This window comes from Microcebus murinus, chromosome 12, assembly GCF_040939455.1.
Source record: "Microcebus murinus isolate Inina chromosome 12, M.murinus_Inina_mat1.0, whole genome shotgun sequence".
Taxonomy (NCBI): Eukaryota; Metazoa; Chordata; class Mammalia; order Primates; family Cheirogaleidae; genus Microcebus; species Microcebus murinus.
Genome location: NC_134115.1, coordinates 86933912 through 86953830, shown reverse-complemented (window position 1 = coordinate 86953830; position 19919 = coordinate 86933912). Strand labels below are relative to the sequence as shown.

Below are 19919 nucleotides of genomic sequence, written 5' to 3'. Positions count from 1 at the left end.
TGTGTGTTTCCCTAGTATCGCCCTGGTACCGCCTGTTCTGGCTCAGTTGCACTTCTGCGCGGTAGCGAGCGGAAGCGATTTTGCAGTGGTTGAGCGGAAGCGATTTCGCAGTGGTTGTCGGGATCTCATGATGAGTTCCTGTAGATCCCATATTTACCCTCCCCCCCACGGGATGTCGGAAGAAAACCGACAGCAAAAATTGGCCAGGGCCAGGAAAAAGGTAAAACGCGCCGGGTCGCGGCTCCCGACCCAGCCCGAGGCTCCCTTCCATGGCAGGACTATTGCCACAGTCTGTGCCACTCCTGAGACACGCAGGGCTTTCCCCACGGCGCCCCTTGACTCCCCTCCTCAAAGTCTTCTCAGACAGCCCCGCCCCCTCGGCAGCCCAGCCCCCGCCCTAGCCAGTTGCCCCAGGGTGACTTTGGGCGGGGGACTCCCGGGGCTCCCTGATCTGGACTCAGCCCTCGCCTCCTGCTGCCCCAAACCCGCCCTCCCTGGGCTCTGGGCTCCAGTATCCAAGGACCTGGGTCCCGGCCCTGCGCTCCCCTCCCCCACCCCCACCGCGGAGCAGAGACGGGCGTAGGTAGCTAGGAGTGGAATGTAGTTGCGTCACAAGCCCCCTCGGAACTGTCATTACTGCGGAGAGCCTGGCCTTTGATCTTACGACCCTGTACCGCGCCAAGTGTCACTCCCTTTCTGGTTTCTCTGTAGCACAAATTTCCAACTGGAAAGGGACTGAGGACTACGGAATTTAGGACTGAGAGGTTTACAGCTCCCTTAACTTTAACGTTGATAGTATGAAAAGCCTACACTTCACCAACAAGCTCAAAACGTTGACAGTGTCTCTTGGGTGGGAATGGGAGAACGAGTTTGGTTTGGTTTTCTCCCAGATTTCCACTGTCCAGAGAGACTTTAAAATTTTTTCCTGAGTTCTCTACCTCACGTTCGCTCAGTGCTCTCTGGCATGAGATCTACTTACCTTCTGTAGAACATATCCTGGGAAACTGAACTTCACAGCCTTGATCTTTCCCAAATCACCTTCTCAACCTGGGGTTCTCTGAGTGCCACGGGATTAACACGGGGTATCTTTCTGAAGCATCCGTTTTGCCTGATTCTCTTGAGAGAGAAAGAACACAAATGTACTTAGGGATGGCCTTTGCATAGATTTGTAAGATTATAGTAGTCTTCTCTCTGAAATGCTGCTTGGCTTGTCCTAGGGGTGTGCCTTCACTATCCTCTGCATTAGGATACATTGAAAAGTTGGGGAAGTACTTGTGTGCAGCCCTGACAGATGTGTAAGAAAGGGCCCCACTGTCTGATTCCAAACCACACAATGTATGGTTCCTGCCTGCTGAATGCTTGCTTTCTACCTCTGCCTTTGGTTTTGCTCCCTGGCACCTGCAGATTCATGGCAAAACCTGGGAGCTTGAAGTCAGAAGACTGAATTTAAATTCCATTATTGCCTTTTTAAAAAAGCCATAGTATCAGTCTATTTCAGTCATCAAGTGATCATTACAACACCTTGTACAATTGTGGGTGGCATTAAATCAAATGGTGTTCACAATGAGAGTCCTTTGTAAAAATTGTAAAGTAAAAAATAAATAACTGGCATTACTTTAATTCTACTTTAGAATGTGACTATATGGGTTCATGGTCCTCATGAGTATTACTGCTTTTCCTTCCCACAGTTGGCGGAGTATCAACTGAAGCACAACCTCCCGTCTTCTTATATAAAGAAGAAAAAGGAAAACGTCAACAATGGTAGTAGCTCTGAGACAACTGCTACTGATAGTTGCTGCCCACCTGAGGATGTGAGTCTTGGCTGGCCAGGCCCCCGGGGATAGGGGCTTAAGAGAAGGAAGTAAGGAGTACTGGTTAAGATTGTGGGAAAAGTGTCGGGTATTGGGTGAGAATTCTGTGTTTGAATCCTCCCTCTCCCTCTGCTGGGGGTATGATTTAGGGCAAACTGTTTGGTCTCTTTGGGCCTCTCTTTTCACACCTGTAAAACAGGGGTAATATTGTTTTATTGACACTTATAGAAGTTTAAATGAGGTCTTTTTGTTGTTTTTATATTAATTCCTAGTTCAGGGCCTGGCGTAGACATGCAATACATGGTAGTTGCTATTTGATTTTCCTCTTCCCCAGCTCAAGGGGAAGTGAAGCCAGTGAGAACCACCACTTGCCATCATGCTCTCCCTGTTTCGGCAGCAGGGTATGGTACAGAGAGCCCCAGGCACTAGGATTAGGAGAAGATCTGAATTTTGAGACCATTTTTGCCACCACCTTGCTGGGTAACTTCAGAAAAATTACTTCCTTCCCTGGTCCTCTATAAGTTGATGTTGAATTCGATCAGTGTCTTTCAAACTTACTTTTTAGCTGTAGCCCTCTTTGTTCAAGGAAACCTTACGAGGAAGGCTGGTTTTAAAATGGAGCTGAGGGTCTGGAGCCCTGCCAGATTTCCTCTACATCTTGGGCCTGAAGAAGGGGCCCCGTGAGCGTGAGCGTACTAAGAGCTGTGTCACTCGGAGGACTTTTCTTCTATTTGTTTCTGCCTCTGGCAAAGCAGCAGGTAGCCCTTTGGAAGGATGGTGCAGGCCACGATATTGATCTCCTGATCTCCTTCCTTCGGCATTTCGTTTCCCTGAGCCCACCTCTTCTTCCGTGCCTGATTTTCTTGCCTGTCTCTAAGCCACTTCTTTCTCCCCTGCTCTTATTTTTCCCTTTTCGTCTCCTATAGATTCAGGACATTCTGAAGGTGCTGGTGTCCAACCTTAACCATTCCAATGGGGTAGCACTCCCCCCATTGGACAATTGGAAGGTGAGGCAATGCCGAGACCCCTCTCTGGCTTGCTCTCTCCCGGCTGTGCATGCCCCTGAGGCTTCTCTCACTGGGGGGGTACTTTGCTTCTGGCTTACTTTATGTTGCTGCCATTAATCCCTCGGCCTGTCTGTCTGCTTCTTCACCTGCTTCACTGATTGAGTTTTTTCACTTCCCCCGTATCATTTATCATCTTGTAAAGGTGAGACATACCTTGAAGGTTAAGGGTAATTTGGGAATCACTTTTGGAGCAGATGTGTGGGATTTGGGCTTTTGAATGGTACTATCAGACTAGGAGAGATTTTTTTAAAAACCCAGCAAACCTTTAGGTCTGACCCTCTGGGCATCTTCCCCCAAAACCAGTAGACCACATAGAAGTTTATGATTTTTTGACTTGATTCATTTTGGTTTGAGAGTAGGCAACATACAGTTGAGAGAAAGAGTTTGTATCATAGTTGCGAGAATTGAAGTTATTTTTTAGAAGAACTAACTGTAAAGGATGTGACGTTAAGCAAACAGATGAGTGACCAGGACATTCTGCCTCTAATTGCTTTTAAAAATCCAGTGGACACTTAGCCATGTGCACCGGGCTCTTGGTAGCCAAGGCACTTTGCTAAACAGTGGAGAAAGTAGATGAGGAAGTAGGATTGCATGCAGAGGGAGGCAGAGCCCTCGGAATGTCACATATTCTCAGCTGTGGGAAGGTTGGTTGCAAACGGACTTGAGGCTGGAGGAGGTGACATTTAAGGCCAGTTTGAAGGTTAAAGGTGGGTAAGATTCATCGGTATGGAGAGTGGGGGAGGCAGAGGGAGCAATGAGGTCATGGCCACCATTATGAGCTCATAGAACATCTCTCAGGGACACAGGGGAACCGGGTGGGGGCAGGGCATCGGGATACACAGGGCTAAGAGGTGACCTCTGAATGTGATGTGGGCACTTCCTCCACACCTGACTTGCCCGGGGGCCTCTGCCAAGCCAGAGGAAATAGAGCCAGATCCTGTGGGAGGTGAGCACAGGGAGACACTGGGACAGATAGAGAAGTTTTCAGTCATCACAGCTGTTTCCCACAGTCAGGTCTGCCCAGGTGCTGTGACTCACCTTGTTGACTCAGAGGAGACACTGAGTGGCATGGAGAGGGAAGCACAGGCTTGGAGGAGTCCTGGGACCGTGGTCTCAGTGGTTAAGGGATCTGGGGCCTCAGTTTCTTCATGAGAAAATTATTAGTCTATTGTAATGTTCTAAAATTCTGTACCCGCCCAGGTCCCTCTTCTCTGGAAATGAAGGCCCTGTCTTCCCTTCTTACTGTGTTTAAACTCTCTATATCAGTAACTATTTCTCAAGTAACTTTCATACTCCAGGAGTGCAGGCCTGTGGTTGCAGTACCCTGAATAGAGCTGATAACATTTCCAGAAACGGGATAGTGGAGAGAGAAAAACATTTTTAATGGGATGGGACATTTTGTGTCTAACGCTGGAGGTCAGTGGGAACCCAAGATGCCAAGAGAGACCGCCTGCCGGGGTCCCCTGAAGTCTCATGTCTGGCCCGCTGCTCAGTCGCTGCTCTTACCTGTTAGATTCAGCTGTAGCCATTGTCAAGGCAACGCTAGGTTCCAGGGCCATGGTCACAGTCTACTTGTAGAGATGCAGAGACAACTTGGCTCATCCCAGCTTTGGTCCCCCAACCTCTGCAGAACTTGAGGTGCACCAGAGAAGCACCAAGAGGTCCCCCAACCTCTTAGTCCCCCCAAAACTTGGTCCCCCAGCCTCTGCAGCACTTGCTCTAAGGAGGGAAGTAGATTTGGGCTTTCAGAGGCCAACTCCGAAGGGTCCTGAGAGCAGCAGCCCTTTGCCTGGAGAGAGGTGCAGCCACTTCCTCCCAAGACCTGGCTCCCCTGACCAGGCCCTTGGCTGCCCCACACTCTTCTCTTGTCAGGCTGCTCTTCCATTCTCTGCCCGTCTGGCCTGTTGGACATGAGAAGATCTCTAGAGCCAGGGGCTGGGGCTGAGAGTTAGGCATGAGCCTGGAGAGAGGGTGGATGAGGCTGCAGTCAAGCAAGTGGGACCAGCTGGGGTGGGGTTTTACATGGCTCAAGTCCTAAAGGTGAGGAATATCCCCTAACTGCTCTTCCCAGGAAAGAGGCCTCACGACCTCCACGTTGCCTAGAGTCATAGGGCAAACATCTGACCCCTGGTTTCTCAGGTGCTCTCTTGGTTGGGTAGGTGTTTCTGGAGCTAAGAGGTGGGGTGGGGGTAGTGGCCCTGAGAGTATGGTTTATTGTCTTTTTACCTCCAGGGGGCCGGGAGAAGCTTTTAGTTGGGTAACTTTCTTTCCTAAAAAAGCCTGAATCAGAAATATAGTCCATGGTTGGGGCAGGGTAAAGGGAAGGGGGAGGCTGGGAAGAGAGAGAGAGAGAGAGGCAGCTCCACTGACCACAAGGACCACTCACCACACTTCTGTGCACAGCAGGCACCCAGGTTGGGGTCATGCTGAGGCACCAAGCAGCTTTCTGGAAGAACAGTGCCTTTTTTCCTCCTGACTCTGGCACACCTTCCTCTCGCCTGCTGTGGCTGCTGTGGGTCAGAGTCTGGTGCTGTCTTTTGCTGAGTTCTAGGGACAGCAAGGTCCTCGTGTGTCAATGGAGGAGGTCGTGCAGCCCCTGCTTTGCACTTTGGCTCCTGGAAATGCTGCCCAGTGGTCCGAAGCCTGGGCAGGCTGTGTCCATACCCCTGAGGGGCTCCCAGCATTTGTCACTGTCACTCTAACTGCAGCAACAGCTGTCCTGCCTGCTCTGCACCCTTGTGTCCATGGCACCAAGGTGCCTTCTCTCCTGCATAGCCCCCTAATCCCTTCTCTGTTCTGTGACAGGCGCCCAAAGACCGCGCTTGCCCTGCGCCACCATTTGCTGATGACACCAAGTCACCTGACGGTTTTCCTTCCACTGATGATGACAGCGGAAGTGGTGTCCCTTCCCGTGATAACACTGAGTCACTTGGTGGTCATTCCACCGATGACAGCCTGTCACCTGGCAGTGTCCCTTCCCCTAATGCTAGGCTCACTGGCACGGAAACACTTAAGGTTTGTGCCTCTTCCCCCCTTGCCCGCTACCTTCCTGTGTGCGTGTCCCACTCTCCTTCCCTAAGGACCAGTCCCACCATGGCTTCTCTTCTCCTTTCACAGGGAACTTGGTTCTAGAGCCAGGTGCCCTTCCTGGGGACTAGGATCGGGGAACCTAAGACCAGGCTTTGTCTGGAAGTTTGGGGAGATGAAGATTGTCGGGATGAGCTTGGCTGACCCCAGCCCTGGCTAAGTCTTACTGAAAATTGAATGACCATAATGTTTCTTCCCAAACAGGACCATGATGTTGATGATGTTTCTGATCTTGTGGACAAAATCGAGTGAGTGTCTCCTGTCGGGGCAGCGGTCCCTAGGCAAGGGAGTCAGGGCAGGTCACTGCCCATGACCCTCTTTCCCATTGAGCCACCTGCACCCCTGACCCCTGTCTCCATCCCTAGGACTTTCTCATCGACTGAGAGCCTGCGACAACTTTCTCAGCATATCAATAGTCTTGTGTCCGAGGTATCCCAGCAATTAGGGCCCAGAAGGGGGGCAAGGGGGAAGGAAATATGATAGGAGGAAACAGAGGCAGGGGTTCGTGAGAGGGAGAAAGGACCAGCTGGGCAAAACTGAGCAAGTCAACCTCTTCTCTGGGCCTTCCCCCTTGGAGCTGTGCAGGGGCAAGAGCTGGGCCACAGGGCCTGTGACGTGTTTATCCTGCTGTGGGAGCACAGGCTGAGAGCTGCTCAGAGGGGAGGGATGGCAGGGAGATGAGAATGCTGAGAAGTTGGCACAGAAGGATGACGGGAGGAGGGGTCCAAATTAGGCAGAAAAGAAAATTTTGCCAGTTGATGGGAAAGAAAGGAAGTCAGAGGGCTTAGCCATGAGGGGACAGAGCGTCTCTGAATGAACCCTCATTTCTTTTAGTCTTCCTCCTATGTCAACGGAACGGGCTTTTCATCGTCCATTGACCTGAAGGAAATGGAGGTAAGTGGCCCTGAACTGTGGCCCAGTGACCCTGCAGGCCAGCCCCTGACCTCCTGCCACAGTGGGGGCTGGGTGCCCCTCTGCCAGCTGAGACAGCTCACAGACCCCAACCCTAATGATTGCTCTCTCTACCTCTCCCCCCAACCCTCCTCCAACTCCTCCTCTCTGCATGCGCCTCAGAACCGGTACCACGAGCTAGCGGTAGCCCTGGACTCCAGCTATCTAACAAACAAACAACTCAGTAGCAAAGTAGAGGAATTGGTAAGAGTCCAGTGGGGTTCCCTGATGCCACGCTGCCATCCTGGGCTCCAATTTCCCCTTGGGGCTCTGAAGAAAGAGGCCGGGAGCCCCTGGTGCCAAGGGAGAGTGGGTGCTGGGGGGGGCCTAGGCTTCAGCTGGAGGGACCCCAAGCACGGAGCATGCCGCATGGCTTTCTGTCGCTGCCCTCTTTGCCTACTCTTCTCTTCTCCAGACAGCCCTGCTCGTCCTCACCACACATGCCCTGGGGTGGTTGGCTCTCGTGGGAGCTCGAGCTTGGCGAGTTGTCAGCAGCCCTGTGTTCCCTCCCTGGCTCATCCTTGATTTGCTCTGTCTTTGATTTTGGACAAGCGACTTCTCTCTGTGCTTGAGTTTCCTGAGGAGGTAGAGTTAGAGGGTATCGAAGGTCTCTTGTAGCTCTGAGCATCAGATTTCAAGGCCCGTTAGAATGTAAAAGACAGGGTAAAAGGATCTCATCTGTCCTTTGCATTTCTATATCCATGTTATTAAGAACAGTACCTGGCCTGCAGTGTGTGCTCAGTAAATATTTGTTGAGTGAATGTACCCTTCTAAATCACAAGCTGGCAGAAGGGAAGTCTTTCCTTTCTCAAAGTCCTTTTCTAGAGTTTTGTGTTATTATTTTTTAAAGAGAATCCAGATTCAGGCTTTCAGTTTTATGGCTGTGAACAAAAACCAGCAAACACACAAATTCTCTGACCTTGGGAGCTTGAGGGCAGTTTTGTCAGTTCATGGTTTCCATAGGGTCCAGAACTGTGCCTTTAAAATCCATTCCTGGCCCCTGCCTACCCCTTCTTGGTCTGGGAAATAGATTGGGGGGACCACCTCAGTCACCTTCCTTTGACTCTCTCTACAGCAACAGCATAATCAAGAACTTATGGATCAGCTGGAAAAAGTAATGTGATTTCTTTGCTTATGACATGGCTGATGGGTTTGGGGAAGGACCCAGATGTAGAGGCCCCAGCTTGTCTTGCCCAATCCTGGCCTGGAGCAGGCTCACCCCTGGGGTCCCACCCCCATTCCCCACAGGGTTCCTGATAATCTGGTCTCATGGGTGGGTCTGCCCTGGGGCATTGGTGGCATTCTGGGGGCACAACTTTTGCTATTCCATCTCTGCCTCCCCCAAGTAAGAGATCTTTCTTCCTTCTTTCTATAGGAGAAAAAAGAATATCAGCAAAAGTCGATGAAGGAACAGGGAGCCCTACGAGAACAACTCCAGGTGAGTGGCCTGGATGGTGTCCCCTCATGTCCTCTAGAGAACATTTCTTTCCCTCTCTTTCAGCACTTGTTTGGCTTTTCTCCCAAAGGTTCATATTCAGACCATAGGGATCCTAGTATCTGAGAAGTCAGATCTTCATTCTGCGCTGGTCCACACTCAGCAGGCAATCAGGCAGAAAGAAGGTGGGAATCTGGGCACCCTTCAGCCTTCGGCCTGGGGCCTTGGCAGGCCTTCAGGGGAGGCCTTGGGCTCCATCTCGACTCCCTCATTCCAGGCGAGTCGGAGGATCTTGCCAGCCGCCTGCACTCTTCTCGGCAGCGGATAGGAGACTTAGAGCGGACTCTGTCTGCCGTCTCCACGAAACAGAAACAGGTGGACAAGGTGAGCCCAGTCACCTGGTTTGCCACTGGCTGGCAGGCCAGCTTCCCAGATATCAGAGTAAGCCTGAAGGGCCCTTCTGCAGGGTGGAGCGTCCCACTGCCCAGAATGCAGCACGGGCCATTTCTTGCTACTTTTGTTGTGTGGTTGTCAGAAACAGCCTGGGGTGTGCAGCAGTGTGCACCTGTAGTCCCAGCTACTGGAAGGCCACGGTAGGAGCATCGCTAGGGCCAGGAGTTTGAGGCCAGCCTGGGCAGCATAGCAAGACCTCGTCTCTAAAAAATAAAAAAAACAGTTGCTTGGAGATGAGTTGGCTGCCGTGCATGAGTTGGACGAGTGCTGTGGGAGTGAGTGAGCACTGAATACAGAGCCCAGAGGCTGAGTGCCCACCCTGCCCTTGACTGGCAGCGGCCTTGGCCACGTGCTAGGAGAAGGGTATATGGTATGTGGGCTGTGAAAACACAGAAGAATATCTTTAGTAATTTACCATTTGTATAGAGAGAGGGGATGTGCTTATGTGTGTGTATGTGTGTTTACCATGTATAATACACATAAAATGTATCTGAAAGGGTTCATAAAACACTGGGAGAGGAACAGGGTGGCTGTGAGACATTTCATTTCTGTACCTTCTAAGCTTTGGACTATGTGATGTATCATCCATTCAAAAAGTGAACAAAAAGATTAATTTCCCCCTTCATATCTGCACCCCCCCCCGGGGGGGGGAAATGGGCTTAGAGAATTAGATGGAGCTGAGTGTTCAAATCCCAGCTCTAAGTGACCCTAGGTGAGCACTTTTAATACTCTGCTTTTCCTTTACAAAACAGAGATAATGATAGTGACTGTCTCACATGGTGGTTGCGAGGACTAAATGAGGCTGTTAACATGTGCCTGGAGAAGCACTCGATAAAGGGTTGAACATTGGTGATAATGCTAATAGCAGCAGCAGTATCATCTAACACCTCTGGGCCTCTGTTAGCAGGCTGTAAACTTGATCCCTTTCCCTGCTCTTCCACCCTTATTCAGTCTGTTAGAAACAAATGATCCCACAGGCTTGGAAATGCCTTGAAAATATGTGGTGTGATTCAGGGTGAGGAAGTGTTACTGTGAAATAGTTACTGTAGCTGCTGTTATTAGTGTGCCAGCTACATCTTCTGCCTGACAGATCCTGATTTAACCTCTCTGTATTTGCAGGATAACAAGGAGTTAACCAAAGAGCGAGATGCTCTCAAGATGGAGTTATACAAGAACAAGTAGGATGGGGGAAGGTGGGGTGGGTGGTCTGGGGGCCCATGGTGGGTGATGTGGTGGGAGGTTGGAGGGATACAGTGAGCATGGTAGGTGGCTCTACAGGTTTGGACATGGGCAGGGCCACGCTCTAGTCCCAGCTGTGCCACTGGCTCATGATGTAGCCTCAGGTCCTCTCTGTAGCCTGCCACCCGTGACTCTTGATTCCTGGGGTCCTTTCCAGTGCCACAGTTCTGTGCTTGTATGGTGGGTTGATCACCAACACGGTCCTTTCTGTACTTTGTTCATTCCTTTCTACACTACCTCTGGCCACAGCAAAAATAATGAGGACTTAAAGCAGACAAACTCAGAACTGGAAGAGAAGCTTCGCTTCCTGGTATCTGAGAAGGAGGCCTTGAAGCGTCAGTTTGACGAAATGCAGAAGAAACTGGACTTTTCCGAGCTCCTGCTACTGCAGGTGAGGCTGCAGCCCCTCGGAGCAGTCCGAGCCCCAATAGCCAGGGCCATAGTCTCTAGGGACCATTGCAGGGGTAGGGGGCGGCTTCTAGTCCAGAGCTGGAGAATTTGGATCCTTGTTCTGGTCCTACCATAGAATCCTTTAGAGATTGCTAAAAATCTACAAACTGGGGCCCGCTCTAGACCTCTGGAATCAGAATCTCAGTGGCTTTTAAAATTTTTTTTTAAAAAGTGTCCTGGTTGAAAACCATTGTTCTATAGATTACACCTATATGGCTAGTCTGTGAGTCTGTTCTTCCTCCAGGGAGCTAAGCCAACACTTTTGTTATTACATGGTCATAATAATAGAGGGCAGAAACCTTTACTGACCCTGGCTGTCCATCGAGCCCAGCTCCAGCCCTCGGGGGAGCATTTTGTGGAGCAGCCTAAGCTCCGAGGATCTAACCTCTTCATTTTTCACCATCCAGTTTGCTACCCCGACTGAAGCCCAGAACAGCAGCCTGCAATTACAGCAGATCTTGGACGATCGGGAGAAGCTGGAGAAACGTGTGGCCGAGGTGAGGCTTTGGGGGGTATGTGGAAGGAGGATGACCACAGGTGGCCAGAAGCAGGTAGCAACAAGGGACAGCCCTCCTAACTTCTGAGCCCATTCTTGCAGCTTACGGAGAAGATGAAACGGTTACAGATTGACAGAGACCATTATTTAGCAATTCTGAAAGGAGATACTGCCATGTGGCAGGAGAAAATGAAGGAAATGTCAGAAAAGGTGAGGTCTGATCCTGCAACCCCCACCTGAGATCAGTCACTTGATCTTTCTGGGCACCTATAAAATGGGAATCCCATGGCTTGCTGGGGTGTGCAGGCAGAGGTGGGCATGTGTTTTGGGTTTGTGGAGGTGGGGACAGAGAGGAAGATGGTGGTCTGTCCATCTACCAGTCTCTCTTTCTGTGGTTTTTTCCCCCATCTCTGGGCAGATGCACATATTGAAAGAGGAAAAGGAGCACAGTGTGACTCAAGTTCGAGAACTAGAGGCCAGTTTGGCTGAACTGAAGAGCCAGATAGGTAAGCTGGGACTGGGGGCACCTGGGAGGAGGATTGTGTGGGACGGCTATGGGGGTAGCTTAGAATGTCCCCTGGAGGTGGGAAGATGCCAGAGCTTTCTGGCAGTGGGAAAGGGGTCTGTGCCAGGAGGTAGCAAGTCTTTTAATCTCTCTGAGCCTCAGTGGCCACATTTGCAGAGGAGGGAATGCCCATTGTCACCCATCCACAAGTTGTCTTGAGCACAATAATGGCTTGAAAGATTGAAAATGATATGAGGGTGAGGAATTATTAGCCAGGAAGCCAAGGTTTGGGGAGAGGAGCTATGGACCAAACAGAGGGATTTTTGAGAATCCAGAGGCCTTTATCATACGTTTCCTTTCTCAGCTGAACCACGACCCCCGGAGCCCCCAGCAGGGCCCTCTGAGACCGAGCAGCAGCTACAGGCAGAGGCTGAGCAGCTGCAAAAGCAGTTGGAAAGCCTGGAAGGACAGCTGCATGCCCAGTTACAAGAAAATGAGAGTTTGAGTCATCAGAACCTGGAGCAGTGGCAGCGGCTGCGGGTGCTGGAACAGCAGGCCGAAATGTGGGGGGACCAGGCAGAAGAGCGCAAGAAGATTCTGGAGACCATGCAGAACGACCGTGCCACCATCAGTCGTGCAGTCTCCCAGAACCTTGAGCTCAAGAAGCAGCTGGCCGAGCTGCAGGATGGCTTTATCAAACTGGTGCGTGGTCCCACTTGGCTAGCCTGCCCTCATTTGCCCTCTGGGACTTTGTTTCCCCACCTATAAAATTGGGCAGGGTAGACCTTATGTGAAATGGTACCAGAGCCCCACTCCAGTATGTGGTGGCGGGGGGATGGGTTTCCAACCTATGACCACTCGTCCCTGCGCTGTGGGAAGTGGACATTAAGTCCTGAGGTCTCCAGCTGCAGATTACTTCTCTCTGTCCAGAGTAATGACAAAATGGAAATTACTAGTGCACTACAGTCAGAGCAGCATGTGAAGATGGAGCTGGCTAAGAAGCTGGGCCAGTTACAGGAGAAGCTGGGAGAGCTGAAGGAAACGGTAACCACTGCTCTACCTGAGAAGGGGGGAGGTGCCGGGCCAGGACCAAGGTAGTGCCAGCCTGGGGGACAGTGGACCCCACAAGTCTACAGAGCAGTCCTGTGACTATTGCTTCCTGCCCTCTGACTTTCAGAGGTGGGTAGCCCTGGGCTTCTCCCAGGTCTAGACATAATCATTCCAGCTAGAGGCACTGAGTGCCCCTAACTCTAGGGGAAGATGGTCTAATGGGGAGGTCTTTGGATTCAGACTGGATTCCAGTCTTGGCTCTGCTGGCAGATAGTCAAATACTTTACATCTAGCTGGGCGCAGTGGCTCACCCCTGTAATCACAGCATTTTGGGAGGCCACGGCTGGAGGATTGTTTGAGCCCTGGAGTTTGGGCTTGTAGTGAGCTATGATGATACCACTGTACTCTACCCAGGGTGACAGAGTGAGGCTCTGTCTCAAAAACAAAAATTAAAAAAAGAAACAAACAAGCAAACAAAAGAAAAAGAAGTTAGTACTTTTCTCAGAGAGGTGTTGAGGATTAAATGAAATAATGGATGTAAAATGTCAGGCATTTAATGTGCACGCAACAGATGCTTGCTGGTTGGCTCCCTTTGCTTTTCCTCTCATCTGTGGCCTAAAGTTTAAATGATGGGAAGAAGATTATGGGATGTGAGGCTGGGTGAGGAGTCGTTGGGGCTCTGTGCAAGGGAGACAGGCCCGGAGCGAGGGGCCAGGGGCCTGCGCAGGCGGCAGAGTCCCACCCTGCCCCCGCTGCCCTGTTGATGGGGCTACCCTGTTGATGGGCTCAGAGTCTGGAAGCAGGCCACCACCTGCCCTCACATCCAGGGTCTTCCCGCAGGTGGAACTGAAGAATGACGAGGCAAAGAGTCTGCAGCAGGAGCGGGATCAGTACCTGCTCTACGTGCAGCAGTACGCGGTGGCCTACCAACAGCATGCGGCCGCCTACCAGCAGCTGGTTTCAGAGAAGGAGACTCTACACAGGGAGCTCCTGCAGCAGACCCAGGCCGTGGATCAGCTACAGCAAGAGAAAGTTCAGGGCGCGATGGTGGCCGAGAGGGCCCGCCAGGAGTTGCAGGAGACCCAGGTGAGGGAGTTGCTGAGGGCTGGGCCCCCGAGTGGGAGGACCTGGCAGCCTCTGTGCCTCCTTACCCTCTTTCCTGTCTCTTTAGGAGCGCCTGGAAGCCGCCAGCCAGCAGAACCAGCAGCTGCAGGCTCAGCTGAGCCTAATGGCTGACCCTGGGAAGGGTAAGTGAGGGGGAGGGGACCTCTAGAGCAGCTAGGGATTCTGGGGGGAGTGGCTGGCCCAGGTCACACGGTGAGGGAGGTGGTCCATTCTGCCTCCCTTGTTGGGTTGTCTGAGGACTCTTCTGGCTGCCCCCAGGAGATGGATTGGACAAGGAGAGAGCAGAGAAGGAGGAGAGACTTGAGGATGGAGTGGAGGACGCTCCTGACAAGGAGATACCTGACAACGACCACACACCTGACAAAGACGACACTCCTGGCAAGGAGATACCTGACAAAGATGACACTCCTGGCAAGGAGATACCTGACAAGGACAACACTCCTGGCAAGGAGATACCTGACAAGGACAACACTCCTGGCAAGGAGATACCTGACAAGGACAATACTCCTGGCAAGGAGATACCTGACAAGGACAACACTCCTGGCAAGGAGATACCTGACAAGGACAATACTCCTGGCAAGGAGATACCTGACAAGGACAATACTCCTGGCAAGGAGATACCTGACAAGGACAACACTCCTGGCAAGGAGATACTTGATAAGGACGACACTCCTGGCAAGGAGCAGATACCCAACAAGGACACGTCTAACAAGGAGCAAATACCTGACAAGGACATTCCTGACAAGGAGCAAATACCTGGCAAGGACACATCTAACAAGGACACACCTGACAAGGAACAGATAACTGACAAGGAGATACCTGACACAGAGGACACACCTGGCAAGGAGGGAGCAGATGAGGAGGCTGGTAGGCCCAAGCTGGGCATCCCGGAGAACCTAGAGAACCCAGAAGCCATGGTGAACATAACTCTTCTCGCCCCTTCTCTGTCCCACACTTCCTGCCCTCTGATTTCTCTTGATAACCCCCCTTCCTTGGAAGCTAGTGATCAGACACCATGTACCTGTGAACAACAGGCATATCCCCTTAGGCCCCGAGTTGGGAGGGTTCCTCTCTGCTTCCTTTCGTCTGTAAGTCCTTTGTGTCCACCCACAAGCACACTCACTTTTGCTTGCAGGTGACATCTTTCAACTCAGCTCTGGCCAGCGCTGAGGAGGAGCAGGCCCAGTTGAGTGGGCGGCTGACGGAACAGCAGGTGCGCTGCTTGGCTCTCCAGGCAGCCGCAGGCCCTGGAACTGGAGGCGACGTCGTGTCTGGGGAAACCTACCGGGCCCTACAGGTGGACATGGAGAAGCTTCAGGTGAGTGAGTCTGTCCTGGCTTGAGCCAAGAAGGGGAGGGGCAGGGAGGTTGCTGCCCAGACCTGACCCCGTGATTTTGGCACCAGAACCGGTTTGTAGAGCTCATGCGGGAGAAGGTGGATCTGAAGGAGCAAGTGGATGAGCTGGAACATCGCTGTATCCAGCTGGCTGGAGAGACAGAAACCATTGGTGAGCCAGGAATGGGCATGGCCGGGCGAGCTCTCCGTAGGGTCAGGGGAACCCCGGAGTCTGAACCCTGTCTTTTCGCAGGGGAGTATGTCACACTGTACCAATATCAGAGAGCTGCGCTGAAGAAGCAGCAGCATGAGAACGAGGAGTACGTTCGCGAGATGGCAAGAGAAAAGGAGGATATGAAGGTAGGGCCCAGAACGCTGCTGTGGGCACGGGCAGGGGCAGGGGGCAGGCGCTGAGCACCTCTTTCTCCAGGCGAAGATGCTGGAGCTGCAGGGGCTAGTGATGCAGCTGCTGAACCAGCACGACAAGGACCACGGCAAAGTCCTGCTAGACACCCACAGTGCTGCACAGGAGCCCATTCCAGGGCCCTCAGCCCTGCAGGAGCTTGACGCTCCGGAGCAGGGGGGTAAGTAGAGCCCTTGGGCAGGGTGGGACAGGAATAGGAGAGAAGGGCTGCAGGTGGCTCAGCAGCCTGCTCCTCTCTCCCCAAAGATTTTTACGAGGTGAGCCTCGCCAACAAGGAGCCTGCAGAAGTGGCCAAGAGGGGGGCCGCTCCTGAGAACCATGCTGCTCAGCAGATCATGGAGCTGCTTCACCAAATACAGAGCCCCTCAGACAAGACGGGCTTGGGCGTCAACCCCTGCCTGCCCTTATTCTACCGGAATAAGGAAAAGAACCACTTCAAGGTCTGGATCGCCTAAAAGTCTTATAGTGTCAGCAAGGCTTGGAGAAGTGGTGCTGCCCCCATCCCACCCCCGCCACTCCCAGTCAGCCTTTTCTCCTTAGATTCCCAAGACAACAGCCCTCCCACCTGGGCCAGGACTAAGTCCTAATTTTTGGATTATTTTCCAGTGACCATCTTAGCAGTATCTAAAAAAATTTTTAATTATTTCCCTTTTAGAAAGATAAAAACAAATTTGGGGGCTGGAAGGAGGGGAAAAAATTACAAAAAATGAAAATTGAAAAAAGTTATTTCCCTTCATAGTTAGATTAACTAATTTAGCTATATCCCTGCTAAGAAGGAAAAACACAAATTTTGGGCTGGGGGAGACAGACAAATTAGAAAAAACAAAAATAGAAAAGAACAAAAACAGACAAAAATTATTTCCTTTCTTAGCTGGCTTGAAAAACTAAATATGTATCTTCATAGTTACATTTCAAAAATTGGATTATTTCATTTCTTAGAGGCATTAAAACAACTTTGGGAGATTAAAGGAAGAACAAAATTAGAAAAAAATTGAGACAAAAAGCCAACATAGAAAATAAATTACTATGCTTCTTAGCTGGCTTCAGGAATAAAACTATCGATATTATTTTCCGCCATAGCCGGAATTGAAAAATTGGATGATTTCACATGTTAAGTAGATACCGAAAACTTTAGATTATTTCCCCTTGTTAGCTGCATAAAAAATAAAAAAAATTGGACGTGTGGGAGCAAAAAAACTTAAAAACACAAAAATAAAAAAAAAATTATTTCCCTTCGTAGCTGGATTTACACATCGATTATTTCCCTTTATAGATGGATTAAATAATTTTATCTCTTCTTAGAAGGAAAATCACAAATTTTGGGCTGGAGGAAACAGACAAATTAGAAAAAACAAAAATAGAGGAACAAAACCAGAAAAATTATTTCCTTTCTCAGCTGGCTTGAAAAACTAAATATGTATCTTCATAGTTACATTTCAAAAATTAGATTATCTCATTTCTTAGAGGCATTAAAACAACTTTGGAGACTGAAAAAAAACAAAAAGAAAAAAATTGAGGTAAATATCCAACATAGAAAATAAATTACTACACTTCTTAGCTGGCTTCAGGAATAAAACGATATTATTTTCTTCCATAGCTGGAATTGAAAAATTGGATGATTTTACTTGTTACAAAGTGGATACCGAAAACTTTAGATTATTTCCCCTTGTTAGCTGCATAAAAAATAAAAAAAAAATTGGACGTGTGGGAGCAAAAAAACTTAAAAACATAAAAATAAAAAAAATTATTTCCCTTCATAGCTGGATTTACACATAGATTATTTCCTTCTATAGATGGATTAAATAATTTTATCTCTTCTTAGAAGGAAAAACACAAATTTGGGGCTGGAGGAGACAGATAAATTAGAAAAAACAAAAATAGAGGAACGAAAACAGAAAAATTATTTCCTTTCTTAGCTGGCTTGAAAAACTAAATATGTATCTTCATAGTTACATTTCAAAAATTGGATTATCTCATTTCTTAAAGGCATTAAAACAACTTTGGAGACTGAAGGGAAAACAAAATTAGAAAAAAATTGAGATAAAAATCCAACATAGAAAATAAACTACTGTGCTTCTTAGCTGGCTTCAGGAATAAAACGATATTATTTTCTTCTATAGCCGGAATTGAAAAATTGGATTATTTCACTTATTACAAAGTGGATACCGAAAACTTTAGATTATTTCCCCTTGTTAGCTGCATAAAAAATAAAAAAAATTGGACGTGTGGGAGCAAAAAAACTTAAAAACACAAAAATAAAAAAAAAATTATTTCCCTTCGTAGCTGGATTTACACATAGATTATTTCCTTCTATAGATGGATTAAATAATTTTATCTCTTCTTAGAAGGAAAAACACAAATTTGGGGCTGGAGGAGACAAATTAGAAAAAACAAAAATAGAGGAACAAAACCAAAAATTATTTCCTTTCTCAGCTGGCTTGAAAAACTAAATATGCATCTTCATAGTTACATTTCAAAAATTGGATTATCTCATTTCTTAGAGGCATTAAAACAACTTTGTAGACTGAGGGAGAACAAAATGAGAAAAAAATTGAGATAAAAATCCAACATAGAAAATAAACTACTATGCTTCTTAGCTGGCTTCAGGAATAAAACGATATTATTGTCCTCCATAGCTGGAATTGAAAAATTGGATGATTTCACTTGTTACAAAGTGGATACCGAAAACTTTAGATTATTTTCCCTTGTTAGCTGCATAAAAAATAAAAAAAATTGGACGGGTGGGAGTAAAAAAACTTAAAAACACAAAAATAAAAAAAAATTTCCCTTCATAGCTGGATTTACATATAGATTATTTCCCTTTATAGATGAATTAAATAATTTTATCCCTTAGAAGGAAAAACACAAATTTGCAGCTAGAGGAAACAAAGAACAAGAATAGAAAAAGGAACAAAAGTAGAAAATCATTATTTGCCTTCTTAGGGGAGGAGAAAAATTTTAAAAATAGAAGAACAGAAAAAACATTTGAACTATTTCCCTTCTTAGGTTGATAAAAATTGGATTAGTTCCATTCTTACCTGGACAAAAAAATTTGTGTTATATTCTATTCCTTCTTAGTGGGATTTTAAACAACTAGATTATTTCCCTTCTTAGGTAGATAAAAAAAAAATTTATTATTTTCCTTTTTAGATGGGGCCAGAGGCTCATAAATGTATTATTTTTTAAGGAGGCTGCCTCTGCAGACAACCTCTCCCTCCCCTCCCCCCCATTCCCTACCCCAGAGCAGTCCTTTCCTCAGGGACATCCATCTTGTCTCTCAGGGGACAGGGGGCAGCACCCTTCAGCTTTGCTCAATTGGGGCTAACTTAGCCCGGCCGGGACACCGCCTGTACATATTGTATGTGTAATATTTTGTATATTTGGGGGTTGGGCTCTGTATCATACTGGAGTTTGGAAAAGCTGGCAAATGGGCATGACGACATCTAAAACCAAGATGACCTTTAAAAAAAAATTGGGGGGGGGAATTTTGTTCTAGAAAAATAAAAAGTCAGAGGCTCATAAATTTGTTTTTTTTAAAGGAGGCTGCCTCAAAAAAAACAAAAAATAAACGGGAAACAGCAAAAAAGGAGGCTGCCTCTGTGGTCAAGCAAGGGCTCCCTGGTGACCTCTTCACCACCACCCCCTCAGGAGTCCTTCCCTCAGGGGCATCCATCATCTCACTCAGAGGACAGAGCCAGCACCCTCTCCAGCTTTGCCCCACTGGGCTTACTTGGCCCGGTGGGGACACCCACCTGTACATATTGTACGTGTAATATTTTGTATATTCGGGGGTAGGGCCACCCCCTGTATCATACCAGAGTTTGGAGCTGGCAAATGGGGAATAGGCCTGAAGCCAAGATATACCTTTTAAAAAATACGGGGAGGAGGTTCAAATAATTATTTGGGGCTAGGAAACTTATTTATTGATATCATAATGCAGAGGAAGGGTGCAGAGAGGTGGTTGTGGCACCCTGGTGATGCGGCTCCTGTTTATCTTGCTTTTTATTTCAAAATAAATGGATTTATCTATACTGCTGGACCTTGTGTGTTCCTTTTTCTGTTCTGGGTCCTGGCGTCTGTGCCACTGAACAGGCAGCAGAGGGCAGGCTTCTGATTGTTCAGAGCTGGGAGTGTCTGAGCATGTCCAAGGGGGTTGTTGGGGACCTGTCACCTGGGCCACTGCTTGGTGAAGCCTGGGGGACTCCAGGGGACTGCCACAGTGATATGGGGAGCAGTTCTGTTCCGATGGCCAATGAGCTGAGGAGCCTGATCTAAGAATGGGAGGGGAGTGTCGACTTCCAGCCCAGGCATCTTCCATTCCATCCCTCCATTCCCCTTGCTTGTGTGGGTTGGTGGCCTGTTCCTCCTGCTTCCATCCCTCTAGGGCTCCAGCCCCAGCCCCAGGTCCTCCCACCAGGCTGAGCTCGTGGCCCTGCTCCCTAATGGTCAGAGTGGGGCTCACAGGCTGAGGATGAGCTAAGCTCCAGGTGC

General features: G+C 49.0%; 1 protein-coding gene across 4 annotated transcripts; it reads left to right on the top strand.

The window, feature by feature from the left end:
• Nucleotides 1-19: 19 nt before the first annotated feature.
• Nucleotides 20-19459, top strand: GOLGA2 (golgin A2). Of its 4 annotated transcripts, XM_076009068.1 has the most exons (27): nucleotides 20-220; nucleotides 1689-1811; nucleotides 2738-2818; nucleotides 5684-5893; nucleotides 6170-6213; nucleotides 6331-6394; nucleotides 6800-6859; nucleotides 7040-7120; nucleotides 7992-8030; nucleotides 8292-8354; nucleotides 8443-8536; nucleotides 8629-8735; nucleotides 9924-9982; nucleotides 10293-10434; nucleotides 10901-10990; nucleotides 11092-11199; nucleotides 11408-11495; nucleotides 11859-12196; nucleotides 12425-12538; nucleotides 13385-13630; nucleotides 13716-13791; nucleotides 13928-14586; nucleotides 14805-14987; nucleotides 15074-15176; nucleotides 15258-15364; nucleotides 15435-15588; nucleotides 15675-19459. In XM_076009068.1, the coding sequence occupies exons 1-27, from the start codon at nucleotides 128-130 to the stop codon at nucleotides 15881-15883; spliced, it is 3735 nt and encodes a 1244-aa protein (XP_075865183.1). In that variant the 5' UTR covers nucleotides 20-127; the 3' UTR covers nucleotides 15884-19459. The 4 variants fall into 4 exon arrangements, with proteins under 4 accessions (XP_075865183.1, XP_075865184.1, XP_075865185.1 ...); XM_076009069.1 differs by lacking the exon at nucleotides 2738-2818; XM_076009070.1 differs by lacking the exon at nucleotides 7040-7120.
• The last annotated feature ends 460 nt before the right edge of the window (nucleotides 19460-19919 follow it).

Bases quoted from the DNA above. Each gene is read 5' to 3' on its own strand.
- GOLGA2 (XM_076009068.1), top strand. From the start codon at position 128: ATGATGAGTTCCTGTAGATCCCATATTTACCCTCCCCCCCACGGGATG. The intron at 5,894-6,169 runs GTTTGTGCCTCT...CTTCCCAAACAG, and splicing joins CTGGCACGGAAACACTTAAG to GACCATGATGTTGATGATGT. The intron at 8,736-9,923 runs GTGAGCCCAGTC...CTGTATTTGCAG, and splicing joins AACAGAAACAGGTGGACAAG to GATAACAAGGAGTTAACCAA.